At 50.1% G+C, this 14,153-nt stretch overlaps 1 protein-coding gene across 1 annotated transcript in view; it reads right to left on the bottom strand.

Annotated features, from left to right (window-relative positions):
• Positions 1 to 5,469, bottom strand: part of SORCS3 (sortilin related VPS10 domain containing receptor 3) — a 673,703-nt gene extending 668,234 nt beyond the window's left edge. Inside the window, exon 1 of the mRNA XM_049856137.1 lies at positions 4,149 to 5,469. Within this exon, the coding sequence (XP_049712094.1) occupies positions 4,149 to 4,766 (618 nt within the window). The 5' untranslated portion in view covers positions 4,767 to 5,469. The remainder of the gene's footprint in view (positions 1 to 4,148) is intronic.
• Positions 5,470 to 14,153: the final 8,684 nt, after the last annotated feature.

The raw sequence follows: 14,153 nt of genomic DNA, 5'->3' as shown, positions 1-14,153 counted from the left end.
TCACTGCAGGATCTAAGAAACAAATCACACCCTGTAACACCAAGCCATCAGAGGAAACGTGGAGTAGACAAATAGCCTTTATCCAGCCCCCTCCTGTCTTAGCTCTTCCCACCCCCACCTGGGTGACAGTGACCACGAGCAATTAGTGCTGTCATGTCCCACCGCATTTCCCAGCTACATCTCAACTGAGATGGCTCCCCTTGTAATATTAATTAAAAACAGATTCTTCTTGGCAAACCCCCGAAGAATGGCTTCTGTGGCAGACTTCTTTATTAAGCCTCCAAGAAGGCAAAATGCATTAAGATATTGTGACAAGGGGCTGTGAGCAGGGACGATGAAGGCCAGGCAATCCAGCCAAGAGCTATTTGAAAAATCTGTTTGGGAGCCACAATTAGATGCTCCAGTGAGTGAAATACAATTAATCTGAGCAAATCTGTCACTATTTTGCACATTAGAAGTAAATATTTTAGAACACAGTCCAGCTGAATTAGTTAAGGGTATGAAATACTGCCAGGAAGAATCTCTGCGTTCCACCTGCCAGCAAGCTCAGGGGAGGATGATGGGGAAGGGACCTGGAATTATCAGCGTCTCTTCATTTCCTGTCATGAAGGTGTAGTGTTAGGTACATTAGTTGGAAACTACCTGGCAAATCATTCCAACCAGGCACACTGCAGGGGCCGCAGCCTGCAAACTGCGTTGCTGAAACTGCTGCTGCTGCTTACAGTAAGCTGCTGGGAGGGATGGGGACCAATCCAAAAGAGGCTGAAGCATTCTCACCCGAGCTCTGGGAATGGGGGTCCCCATAAAAGGTTAATCCAAGGAGGTGGGAGCATCTAGAAAAGGGCTGTGCCTTCCCAACTTTCCACTCCCCAGAGCCATTTGCCAACTCACTGAGCAAGGAGGAGGCTTCTTCCTTCATCTGAAGGAGAACGACAGGATGATGTGTTTCTGTTTCCCTGTAAGCCATGGGGACTGGGCTCCCTCTGGATGTTTGTGAAACACTCTCTAACCCATTAATTACCAGGATCCCAGCTGGAGACAACTGGAGAGGAGGAACAAAAATCTCTTCTCCAGAGCAGAGGATCCAAGGCCAAGTTCGCACACCTTCCACCCCAAACACCTGGCAGGGCAATAATGTTCAGAGGAGGGGCCCAGACCCCAACGCCCTCCTGATTCCTTCTGGCTCATGCCTGCTGCACACCTCCTGGTTTGAGTCCCAAGCCATCCCACCCCAGTCCTGGGGCCAAAGTGAATACCTGGCCCAAGCTGTGGACAAGGAGCTCCTTGTCCTCTAAACCTCCCGGGCCACATGCTGGCTACATGGGGTTGGGTGGGGGCGCCTTTCTTACAAGTCTGGCTCCTGCATCCCTGACTGCAAACTCTGCCATTTGGAATTCAATTTGTGGTTACAGGGGATGACTGAAAACTGTCCCCAAAATGGAACTCATGTTGAGTAATGAAGCTCATCCATAGCACTTGAAAGGAGAGCTGGAAAAAGGCAATGCCTTAAAAATGAAACTGGTGGCCTTCCTGGAGAAGGGTGAGTTTAACACTTCGAAAGCCAGATGGAAGACTGGAAGAGACTTTGGAAGACAAGATGGAAGTCTTTGCATCAAAAGAGCCTGGTGTTAGGCTCCATGTCCTCTGCCTGTGGGGACATCTCCCTCCACTTTGAAAGCAATGATGGAGGGACCTCCTAAAGGTTACAGTCCCCGTCATTCCTCACCTCGCTTTTATTTACAGCACTTTCTTTTTCTGCCCTCGCGAAAGGAGGAGGAGAGAAAGAAGCCAACTGAGTAATGCTGCTGAAAGTGATCCCCAGCTACTCTCCCAGGAGTGTGACAGGGCCCATGCAAGCATGTTCCCCTGCCTTCCTTAAAGAGCAGCACAGATCTGACACTCAACGATGACTCTCTGCTGGCATTGCCTACAAACGTGGCCAAAAGATGCAGATCCAGCCCAGGAGCTAAAGAGGCAATCCCTCTGTGATCCAAGAAGGGGGACCGGATAGGGCAGATGCTTCCCCGTACTTAGCCACCAAGCCTGGCCAAGGGCAAAACCAATAAGCCCCCTGGGCTATTGGTGGATCATTCGAATCTAGTAAGGATTCCAACTCCAGCTGGTCTACTCCCCGGGAACCTTTTGGTCCTCTTTTGGCTAAAGATCTATTTCCCAGGGAGCACAAAGCTAGACTTACCCCCTCATTTTCTCTGCTGCACAACTGCATTCAATACGGACGGATAAGAAAGACCATACGCATTTAACTAGTATTTGCAGAAAACATTTTCTCTAAAGCCCCCTCTTCAGAGGCTTTTTCGATACACAAAAATGATCCTTAAAATAATAGCAGAGACAAAACTCTTCAGGCAAAGTGAATTTCTACCGTCCAAATGTGATAGTACTAAAGCCACAGGTATGTGAGGACATCATCCCCTGCTCCTAGGGATACATTTACGCATGGGATCCATGCTCTTCCTGGGGCAAACACATACACACACACGTACATACGTACATACATACATACGCTTCCTAATTATCAAACTAAAACGAGGCTGTGATTCACAACTCCTGCTGTCAGAGGATTTCTCTCTCTCCCTCAGACACATGCAAGCAAGTCCTCTGGGGACTTGGAAGTCTTCAATCACCCATCCCAGCAAAGGCACATGTCGTCCACTCCTGACCCCCAGAGCTCTCCAGCCCGCAGATGGAAGCAGATGAAGCCAGCTCCACGCATCCTTGGAACCCAGCATCTATCTGTTACCTAGGCTGTGCTGACCCTGCCCTGTTGTGTACTGTGAACTAGGAAACCTGCACTTGGGTAACGCTAGTGTGTTGAGCTCTGCAGACTCCTAGCTGCCTGGTTATCTGCTACTGACCCCTGTGATAACCCCCCCTTCCCAAGCAAAAATTTCTCAGGGAAATCCTTCCAAATGCCAATCATAAAGGTAAATACATGGTGCGGAAGGGGTGTTCCCACCAAATGAGTTTCCCAAAGCTGCCTATACAAACATCCATCGCCATCCTACTCGGACCCAGACTGCCCAACGCCAGGTTCTGCTCCGGTCCAGAAAGGCTTTTGCAAGGCTGGCTGAAGAGGGGGCCGCAGGAAGAAGGGAGGGGAATGTGGGAAACCGTGGAGGCCCGCCGCCCACCTTTCCTTGGCTTGGCTTAACAGCGCTGGGTGCTGGCGAGGTGAGGGAGCCCCTCCTGGCACGCGCTGCGGGCCGCTGCAGCTGCCGGGGCAGCGATGCTCCCCAGAGCCGAAGCCCCATCCCTGAGCGCCAGAGCCGCCACCTCTCGGTACAGCAGCCTCCAGGGGAACCGGGAGACCGGGAGAAAGGGGTGGAGAGGTGTGCAGAACTCACAAGGGCCCAGCTCCACTCTGGGAAGCCGTTTGTGGCACAGGACACGGCGGCAGAGGCGCGAGTTTTATCTTCAGCGACTTATGTGTGTTTGTGCATGCGCGAGGGCGAGGGGCGCGGAGGAGGGCTGAATTTCTCCTCACACTTTAAAGTTTTTACTGCTTCCCCTATTTTTTTTTTTCTATAGCTTTCTAGAAACTGCCTAGACTTGAAGAGGGACCCGCGTTACCTGAAGGCCAAAGTGGGCCGGCTTGGCCCTGCCTCCCACCAGGACTAGGGAATCGTGCACCTGAGGCTGTGAGCAGCGACCTCCAGGCGGACAGGCGTCTGGGAGTCCGAGTGGCCTCAATCCCCGGGATCCCTCTGGCGTGATGGCGGGCTGAGGGAAGCCCGGGCTTTCGCAGGAATCAGTCACTCCAGCGGCTCCTTCCCCATATCAGTCTGCACCCTCACCCGCGGCGCCAAACACCTACACCCGGACTGGGAAACTAACTGTTCCGCTGAGTAATGAAGAAAGCGACCAGAGCTCCCGCTCTTCTCATCTGTAAGGCAGCCTTGCCTTTTCTCCGCTCCAGGCGGGCCCAATTCTAGGTTCTCAGATAAACAAACACACACAATATCTACAACAAACTCCACGAACCTGTTGGGGGCGCGGGGGGAGCCAGACCAACCTGTTCTAAAAGTCTAGGCGCTTCCCCTCGCCTCGACCCCCGAGCAACTACCTGCCCCTCGCTCCCGTCCCCACCATTCCCTAGGGGACAAACAGGCCGCCGGGTGAGTACTCACGCTGCTGTTGTGTCCGGACCAGTGCACCATGGCTTGGTTGTGGGCCGAGTCCCCGGTCAGCGCGAATGAGGTGCTGGGCAGCCGGAGCTCATCGGCCGCTGCCCCCCCAGTCCGCGGCGCCTTCCCCTCCTCCCGGAGCCCCTTGTCCACAATGCGGCTGGCTCTAGAACCATCGGCCGGGGCAGTGGCCCAGGCGTCCCCACTCTCCAGGGTGCTAAGGGGCTGCGCGCGGCGACTCCTCTTCGCACCGCCAGGCTTGCCAGAAGCCAGGATGCCCTGGCCCCACCACGCGCCCGCCGCCGGCGTCCCCCCGGCTTTTCCCCGCTTCTCGCCGCCGCCTGGCTGGAACAGCAGCTTTGGTCCGGGCCGGTGCCCCAGCGCGGCGCCTCTCCTCGCCGTCGCCTGCTCTTCCGGCCATTGGCTCGCCACTGCCCGTGGCGCGAGAGGAGGCAGCGCCGGTGGCCGCGAAGCCGGGGCCGCGGGGCGCCCAGGACCGCCCGCCGCGCCCCAAGTGATCTCTGCCCCGGCTAAGACCCATGTCGACAGGAGCAGGAGCCCCGTCCGGGCGAGAGGCGCCCCTGGCCAGCCTGCGGGGCGCTCCGTGCGCGCTGCCTCCATCCCGCTGTGGCTGGCGCGGCTCGGGCTGCCGAGTGTGAGGCGCTCGCCGAGGTGCGGGTCCCGCGCGGGGGGTGTGCGCGCGCCAGCAAGGCAGCTAGCGAGAGTGGGGAGGGGGCGGCGGGAAGGAGGTGGCTCCGGCTGGCTCGCCTCGGCGCCCCGCTCCACGCTTCGCTCCTCGCGCCCACTAGCGCTCTGGTCCAGAAGGGGATTCCAATGGAAAATCAGGAAATGCCCCTTAGGCGCCTCTTTCCTTAAATTAAGAACCCCACCGAGCTTCTCCAGAAATGTTTTTCAAAGGTGTGCCCAAAGGTAATTACAAGATCCTCTTTTAAAATAACGAAAATCAAGCTGGATCCAGGAGAAGTAGCTGGCAACAGACCGCAATACCGAGTCTCTCCGAAATCCAGCCTCCAACCTGCTCCTGGCGAAGAGTTGGGAGCCTCTGCTCGCCGTGTTTGGGGGTTACTCTTCAGGCCTGTTGTGTGGGGCGGAGGATGGCACACGAAGAGGTGGGCTCGGAGAACGAGGAGGAATAAAGTGTTTTCAGCGCCAACTGTTCGCTCTCAGGAGCCGAGGGGCAGCCAGCAGCCTCCTCGCGGAAAGGCGGCGCGCGGGAGCCGAGTGTGGGGAACAGGAACTCTGCTCGCGCTCTCCGGCCGGCCCCGCCCGGCTCCCACAGCGGCCCGCGCCCCCACCCGGTGCGGGGGCGCGGAGGGTGCGTGCGTGCGCGTGCGTGCGCGCAGGCGGGCGGGGTGAGAAGAGGGGTGCGCCCAGGCCGGCAGGCGGGCGCCAAAGGGTGGGTACCTGGCTAAGTGTGCGGGGGCGCGCAGCTACGTGCGTGCGCGTTTGCACGCGCGTGTTAGTGTAAGCGATGGGGGAGGGGGGCGCGCGCAAATCACGCAAACCTGTTCGTATTTCCCTGATCGTGAGAGTCGTCGGAAAGGCAATATTGAGAGGAAGGCAGGCAGTGGTGGCTGGGAAGCCCCCTCCTCCAGGCGCCCCTGCATTTATGGCCCCCCAGCGGCTCGGTGGTGTAACCTGGTTGTTCTTTAGGCCACCTGGAGGGCGAGGAGAGGGGCCAGGAGACCCCGGCGGCGGGGTCACGGCCGCCTTTTCCTGGGACCAGGCCTGCGCTAGGGAGGGACAGTAGTGGAGATCGTCTACTCCCACCTGCGAAGGCCCAGGCCCAGGCCCTATCTTCCCGCCTGGGACTGCGCGGCCGCTCACTCACTTTCTCCAAATCTGTTTCTGAGCGGGCACAGGTGTTTTTTCAAGTATTGGCGACTAATTAGAGGATGCCCGGTCCAGCGCAGCGCCAGCTTATGGGGTCTCCGGCCCTGGCTGCAGGACCGCAGCCGGGGCGTTTGGCGATGCAGGGACCCTTCATCCTCGTGGGAAGACGAAGACTTCGAGTAGGTTGGAGATAGGCGAGCTAAACCTGAGACCGCCTCTCTTTGCGGTTTACAGGCTCCGGTTGTGTAGTGCAGCCTGCCGCCTCCAGGCAGCTCCCGGGATTTCTAGAATTTAAGACCGAGAAGCAAGGAATTGGAGGAGGGCTAGTAAGGAGGAGCGGGAAGGAAGGAGGGGGCTTGGAGCGAGATGGCCTCCAGGCCCTTGCCTTGCGAAGAGTTCGTTTGTGAAAAAAAAAAAAAGAGGTGGTTAAAACAGGGCGAAAGGCAGAGAAACGCGGGGGGGGGTGGGTGGAGGTGGAGTGAGGTGAGAGAAGCTAGTGGAAGGGAAGATGAAAAAGAAAAAAGAGGAAGAAGACGAGGTGTTAGAGAGAAAGCAAGACAATTGTGTGAAAGGAAGAAGGGGCGAACGAGCTCCAGGGAAGGGCCAAGAGGCCTGGAGGAGGCGCCTGGGAACCTGAGCCGGCGGAGGGAGGGCGACGACTGCCGTTCCCTGAGCCCCCACTTCTTGACCGTGCTTTCCACCGGGAGCTAAAATGGAAATTGCGAACGAGAGAGGCGGGCCTAAGAAGGCAGCCGTTGACAACGTCTAGCCCAGAATGATACATGACCTGGCGTCTGTGGGTTTCCAAAGAAAAGTTTGGGCGCCTAAGGCCGGGGTGGGTGCGGGTCAGGCGCAGGCGGGAACCTGCCATCCGCGGGTGCCCAGCGCCCCTGCCGGGGAAAGCTGGCGCTGCAGTCTGAGCTGAAGCCCAGGGTGTGGAAGGACGCGGGGCAGGGTCTCCTCTCATCAGGCTCTGGGCTGAGGTCGGAGAGTTTGGACTGTCTGAGCGGCTTCCTGTCAGAAGCCTTATACAACCGGGAGGGTGCAGCCACCGAAGCCCCAGGCCACAGGGGAAGTGCGCAGGCCATTCTCCACAGCTTTCCGCGGTCTCTAGCGAGGGCAGTCAGGGCCACAGAGCAGAGGTGGGGCCTTCCTCCTCTCTCCCCCACCTAAGGAGGCCCTTCCCAATGGAACCCAGGGAAGGTACTGACCCTCGGGATGGACTCGTGGAGATGTGGCTAAAGAGCTTTAAAAAACAGATTAAAGACCCGCTCAGGTGTGACGGTTTAAAGCGCCTCATGCACCAGTCCATCTTCTCAGATGCCTTGCTCCAATGATTATCGCCTCTTCCTTCTACCCTCAGTCTCTCCCTCCTTCTCCCTTTGCCTGTGAACTCTTGGGTGCTTCCCTGTACTGCCCCTCCCTCTCCAGCCTCCTAGTGCACACCAACCTTCTCTAGAGCCCAAATCTCTCCAAAGAGCCCTACAGCCTCCCCTTCCTCACCATCTGCTCTCCACTGGATGTTCTGCAATCTGGCATCTGCCCTCAGGTGACTCAGCCAAAGCCCCACCCAACCCCCAACATACTCCACAGGTGTTGTTATTGTTAGGTGCTGTTGAGTGGGTTCCAACTCATAGTGACCTTATGCACAACAGAATGAAACACTGCCCAGTCCTGCTCCATCCTTAACAATCATTATTAGGCTTGAGCTCGTTGTTGCAAGCCACGGTGTCAATCCACCTCATTGAGGGTCTTTCTCTTTTCTGCTGACCCTGTACTCTGCCAAGCATGATGTCCTCCGAGAACTGATCTCTCCTGACAACACGTCCAAAGTATGTAAGATGCAGTCTCACCATCCCTGCTTCTAAGGAGCATTCTGGTTGCACTTCTTCCAAGACAGATTTGTTCGTTCTTTTGGCAGTCCACGGTATATTCAGTATTCTTCACCAACACCACAACTCAAAGGTGTCAGTTCTTCTTTGGTCTTTCTTATTCATTGTCCAGCTTTCATATGCATATGATGTAATTGAAAATACCAGGGCTTGGGTCAGGCACACCTTAGTCTTCAAGGTGACATCTTTGCTTTTCAACACTTCAAAGAGGTCCTTTGCAGCAGATTTACCCAATGCAACGCGTCTTTTGCTTTCTTGACTGCTGCTTCCATGGCTGTTGATTGTGGATCCAAGTAAAATGAAATCCTTGACAACTTCAGCCTTTTCTCCATTTACCATGATGTTGCTTATTGGTCCAGTTGTGAGGATTTTTGTTTTCTTTATGTTGAGGTGTAACCCATATGGAAGGCTGTGGTCTCTGAACTTCATTAGTAAGTGCTTCAAGTCCTCTTCACTTTCAGCAAGCAAGGTTGTGTCATCTGCATAAGCAGGTTGTTAATGAGTCTTCCTCCAATCCTGATGCCCCCTTCTTCATACAGTCCAGCTCCTCGGATTATTTGCTCAGCATACAGATTGAATAGGTATGGTGAAAGAATACAACCCTGCCATACACCTTTCCTGACTTTAAACCACAGATGGCTTTGTCCAAAATCTCTGCTTTCTGTACATCCCATCTGGAAAGGTCTTCCTTGGTCTACATGGTACCGTGGTCTCCTGGGTCCCTCCTACTGTTGACCAGCCTCAGTCAAGCTCACCAGCCTCTCTTTCCTCACTCCCACCACCACCTCTTAAATTCTGAGCCCCACCCCCCCAAACTTCACCCAACTGTCTGTACTTGGCTCTCATTCTACTCTCCCTCCCTAAGTGAGCTCAATGATCTCCATTTCTGTGCTTCAACTATCTCCTCTTGCTGTTGACTCCTCAATCTATAGCTCTAGTCTGTCCTCTCTTTCAAGCTTTACACCTGAATTCCACATTGCATGCCCACACTGAAACCGGCATGAAGCAAGTTTTAGAAATCATCTTCCATCTTCTCACTCACCCAAAGTAGATACTTGACACCCAGCCTTGACTTCTCCCTCTTTCTAATCCCAGCATCCAGAAAAACAGTCGTCAAGTCCTGCTGACAAAGTCTGTTTACCGGCCCTCTCCTGCCATTCCCAGATCCTCATCTTCTCTTGTCTAGGGTTTTGCAATAGCTTCCTATATTCTCCTGATCTTCATTGCTTCCCCTCTCCAAGCCAACCTCCATACCAGCACTGTCCAATAGAATTATGCCACCCACATAATGTTCTAGTAGCCTCAATAAAAAGAAACTAGTGAAATTAATTTTAATAAAATATTTCATTTAACCAAATATGTTCAAAATATTTTATTTCAACTTGTAATCAATATGAAAATTATTAACACAGCATTTTACATATTTTTGTATGAAGTCTTTGAAATCCAGTGTATATCTTACACTCATAAACCAAAAACAAACAAAAAAACCATTGCCATCAAGTTGATTCCAACTCAAGGTAGAACTGCCCCATAGGGCTTCCAAGGCTGTAATCTTTATGGAAGCAGACTGCCACACCTTTCTCCTGTGGAGCCACTGGTGGGTTTGAACACCGACCTTTCAGTTAGCAGCCAAGCGCTTAACTGCTGCACCACCAGGGCTTCTCACGTCTTTATTCAGATTAGCCACATTCTTAGTGGTCAATAACCCCATGTGGCTCCTGGGTGCTGTTTTGGATAGTGCAGCTCCACGCTGCTGGCAAAGTTGGCTTCTAAAACATAGGGAAGGTTGTAACTGACTGCCTTCCTCCTCTAGAGTGACCACCCATTGTTCACAGAGTTCAAACTCTTAAGAATGATATCCAAGTCTCTGGATACTTTCTCACCACCATGAACTTTCCTACTCTATTCCTTAGACCTGGCATGTGCCCTTTGCCGCATCTCCATCATGGCCTGGTTTAAAATGCCAGCTCTTTCATGAAGCCTTCCTCCATTACCCCATAGTATCTGACATTGTATCCATTATCAACACCATCATCATCATTGAATTCTTTATCTTCCCAGCTGTAAGATGGGAGTTATCCTATGACAATTTGAGATTTAAAAGAGAGGGCTAAAGTTAGAACGGGCTCCCATTTCTCTTGGTAGCAGAATGCCTACTTCAGCTGGGAAAGGCAGGTTAAGAGCCAGGATTAGCCCTTACCCAACTCCAGGGGAATAGCAAAGAAGCCCACATTGCGAATGCATTTTCCCTCCAGGGTTTCTATCCCTGGTACAAACAACTGGAGAAAATGAGCTGTGGGCCGTAAGTTATCCATGAGATTATAGTGACTGTCACCCAAATAAGACTTCTCTGAGGTTTTTGTTTTGTTTTTAACCATCACAGTGAAATACCTCTGGGAACCTGGTTTTCTCCCTGACTTCATAAATATACATAACACACACCCAGCCCCAATCATCCAATAGGTCTCATGCCATCAGCACCCACAGCAGGCACATATATAGAAGGTTTCCAATTATGCCTTTTCCTCGTGTTTTTTTGAAGTGTTCAGCATCCCTTATATAAGAACCTAAAGACAAATTCCTCATAAAACTTAGATCCAGGAAAAACAGGTTTCTGTTATTAAACTGACTTTTTTTTTTTTTTAAAGATTTCTTTAACTGGCTTTGTCTCCCCTCCTTGTTTTCTTGTTTGCTTTGATAGACAACCTGAGTTCACTTGCTCTGTCTTCAGAAGGAGATTTCTCAGTATGGTTTTCAGTCTCCTCTCCCGTTATATTAAACACTGTTTGTTTTTATTGTTTGATACTCTTTGATCTTACTATACTATGCATTTTTGATAAGCCACTTCACGTTGTTTTTAGAATAAAGAGAAAATTGATTAACAACAAAACAACAGTCTATGTCGTAACTCTCTGAATATCTACAGAGAAAAATGATGACAAAACAAAACCTAAAATGCAGATAAAAGCAGCCAAAAGATTATTAAAATCAGGTCTTCTTGCCACTGCATGTCCATGAAGGCAAGAAGTGTTTATTTTGTTCAGTACTGTATCCTCAGCACTTGGCCCAATGCCTGGCACAGCACTGATCCTCAAATGTGTGATAAAAGACTTAACAGATGTATATAAATGTGTAAATAATAACACTTCTGCTACAACTACTAGTCATTTGTTCTTTTTTGAATGTGTATACTTTCTAAAGAGGCAGAAGCTCTAAGACCTTATTGATACTATTCTCCTCCACACTTTATCTCATGATATCAGTCAGTGTTCATGTTGCAAGCAACAGAAAACAATTCTGGTTTAAGCAGAAAGTGAGTTTATTAAAGGGTATTGGAGAAGTCGCAGAATTGCTAGAAGTGCTGGATCCACAGCCATAATCGCAGCTGAAATCACACCACGGAAATGATCCTATAAGGACCCCACTGCCACCATCACCAAGCCTGAGATGCTTAGACCAACACCACCAGTGATGAATGCTGGATGTTGCTGCCAATACAGTGGCTCTTGCTTCGCCTGGAATCTGGATGTGACTGCTACCTCCACTGGCACCAACTAACCTTCTATCTGCTTCTTTTTATCACTAGCATTCACTGACCAAGTGTGGGTCACTAGCCCCTGCCTTAGAGATGCTGGGGGAGCTGGATTTGCCTCATAGGTGAGAATCCCCCCATTAACACAGAAAGGGAGTTCAGATTCTGGGCAGGACAAACAAACAACAATAACAACAACAGAAGTGATAAATATTTACTATACCCATCATGAAAAAATAAGTAGTTCTTAGAGAAAGGTTGGTAGTTTGAGCCCACCCAGTCGCTCCATAGGAGAAAGACCTGGTGATCTCATTCCATAAAGACTACAGCCTAGAAAACCCTATGGGGCAATTCTACTCTGTCACATGGGTTAATTATGAGTTGAAAATATACTCTACGGCTCACAGTACAACAGAGAGAGAAAGCAACTCCATTCACTTTCATCATATACTTCTCAAGGAAGATCAAGTTGAAATAAAATAATAATTAGGTTACATTTCAAACAATGTCTATGTAGAGTTAACTCTTGTCATCAGAGTGGAGTGGAATGCTTCACGAGTAAAACCAACATCACCCTGAAGGAGGTGAGAGTAGGAGAGAGGTGACCTTCTACCCAGTGGTCATAGGTATAGCTAGTGATGTTAAGAATCTTGCCCACAGTGTCTCCTGTCCAGAGGCAGGATGAGAAGGCAAGCAGGTACAGGAACTAGTTGAATGGACACAGTGAACCCAGGGTGGAAAGGGGGAGTGTGCTGTCCATTGTGGGGATTACAACCGATGTCACAAAACAATATGTGCATAAATTTGTGTATGAGAAATTAACTTGAGCTGTAAACTTTCACCTAAAGCACAATTAAAAAAAAAAAAGAATCTTGCCCACAAAAGCACCAAAGACTTTGCGATGAAAAAAAAGTAGAAGAGAAGGAGGAAGGGGCATTCTTTGAGTTAGACATTGTCTTTTATATCCATTGCTTCATTTAATGCTGACAAAGTGGGCAGTCAATAGACTGAGAAACAAACTCATACAGGTGAAGTAGTGATGGTAGAGAAGAAAACATTGATGATATTGATGAGCACTCACATACATTGAACACGAACTCTAAACCAGATGTGTGGTAAGGACCCGCCAGCATTCTAGCACAGTGATTAAGAGTCCATAAAAAAAACTTAGAGCTAAATTACCTGTGTTCGGATTCCAGCCCTACCGCCTATCAGCTGTGTGACCTTGGACAAATTACTTTACCTCTCTGTGCTTCCATTCCTCATGTGTAAATGGGAATGGGGATCATACAGGGTTTTAGTAAAGATTAAACGTAATGTACATACAGCACTTACAACAAGGCCTCACATTGATTAAGTGCCAGATACATGCGGCTGTAAGTGTTCTCATTCCTCTAAACTCTCTCATGAGGCCATCTCTTTAACCTCGTTTTACAGGTGAGGAAAATTTGATTCAGAGAGGTTGGGATGCACAGCTCCTGAGTGACAGAACTAGGGGTTTAAACTCAAATTTGTCTGATATTTGAGCTGAGTTTTTACACAGTGGTCTATACTGCCTTCCTGCCCAGATCACACAACCTCCAAGCAGAGGAAACAGGATTTGCATTCAGATGTCTTGCTCTAAAGCCAGTGTTCTGCAGCATGCCATGAGGTATACACTGTGAGGTACACACCATGAGGACTAATGCTGGTGGGTGCTTTGGGTCATGCCACGACTTCCACAACAGCCTAGCAATTTCAAGAGATTGGTGATTTAGCCAATGGCTTCCCTTATCTTTAAATGATATCCCCTAGTAAGGAAGAAAAATTGTGACTGGTGAATTCCAGGCCTGTATTCAAGTAGCCTAACTTTACTTCAGGCTGAAGAAATAAAGTCAACAATGGAAAGTTAACAACCTCTGGAAAAGAATATACTCATTAAGCTGCTGAAAGTCCTCAGCAACGTTGTCGACATTTTCCCCCTAGTCATGTCTCCAAAAGAAAAGGCAAGCATAAATCTAATGAGGTGGATGCAGTTGGGAAGGAAGGTTTGCAGGAAAATAGGTTTTAGTTTTATTCTTGTCCCCAGTGACCCTAAATGCAAAGCTGTATTTCTTAAAGGAAAGAGTGTCTTTTCACAGCATGAGAAATGAGAACATCCAACTAATACCCTTGACATTGGGGAGAGGATGAGCCAAAAGGACAGACAGAAAGACTAAGGAGGGGCATTTGAGAGGCAGGAGAGGAACCAGAAGAGTGCAGGATCACAGAAGTCAAGGGAAATGAGTATTTCAAAAAGAAAGAGTGGGCAGTACTCCTGGACTGTCTCAAAAATCACCAAGCTTAGGAGAGTTGGCTATATCCTGCTGAATCTCAAGTACTATCTCCTGACAAGGAAGCCAGGAGGCAAATGTATAGAGACCAAAGTTTACTACCGGTTACCAGGGGTGATGGAAGGGGAAAAGGGAAGTCATTCTTTAGGAAGCTGAGTTTCTGTTTATGGCGATGGAATTTTCAGAATGGATATTGGTGATGGTTGCACAACATGATTAATGTAATTGATGTCACTAAATTGTAACACATGAAAAATGTTAAATTTCCAAATGTTGTGTAATATATATTTTTACAACAATTAAAAAAAAAAAAAAAGGACGCCAGGAGGAGGAAGACACTTGCGTCCACCTCAGCTTCCTTACTCAAGTTCTGACCCCACCCCCAAAGGCCAGAAATGGAGGTGTTTTAATCTAG

The sequence above is a fragment of the Elephas maximus genome, chromosome 16, assembly GCF_024166365.1.
Source record: "Elephas maximus indicus isolate mEleMax1 chromosome 16, mEleMax1 primary haplotype, whole genome shotgun sequence".
NCBI lineage: Eukaryota > Metazoa > Chordata > Mammalia > Proboscidea > Elephantidae > Elephas > Elephas maximus.
The sequence above is the reverse complement of the archived record's forward strand: the minus strand, read 5'-3'. Positions and strand labels throughout refer to the sequence as shown.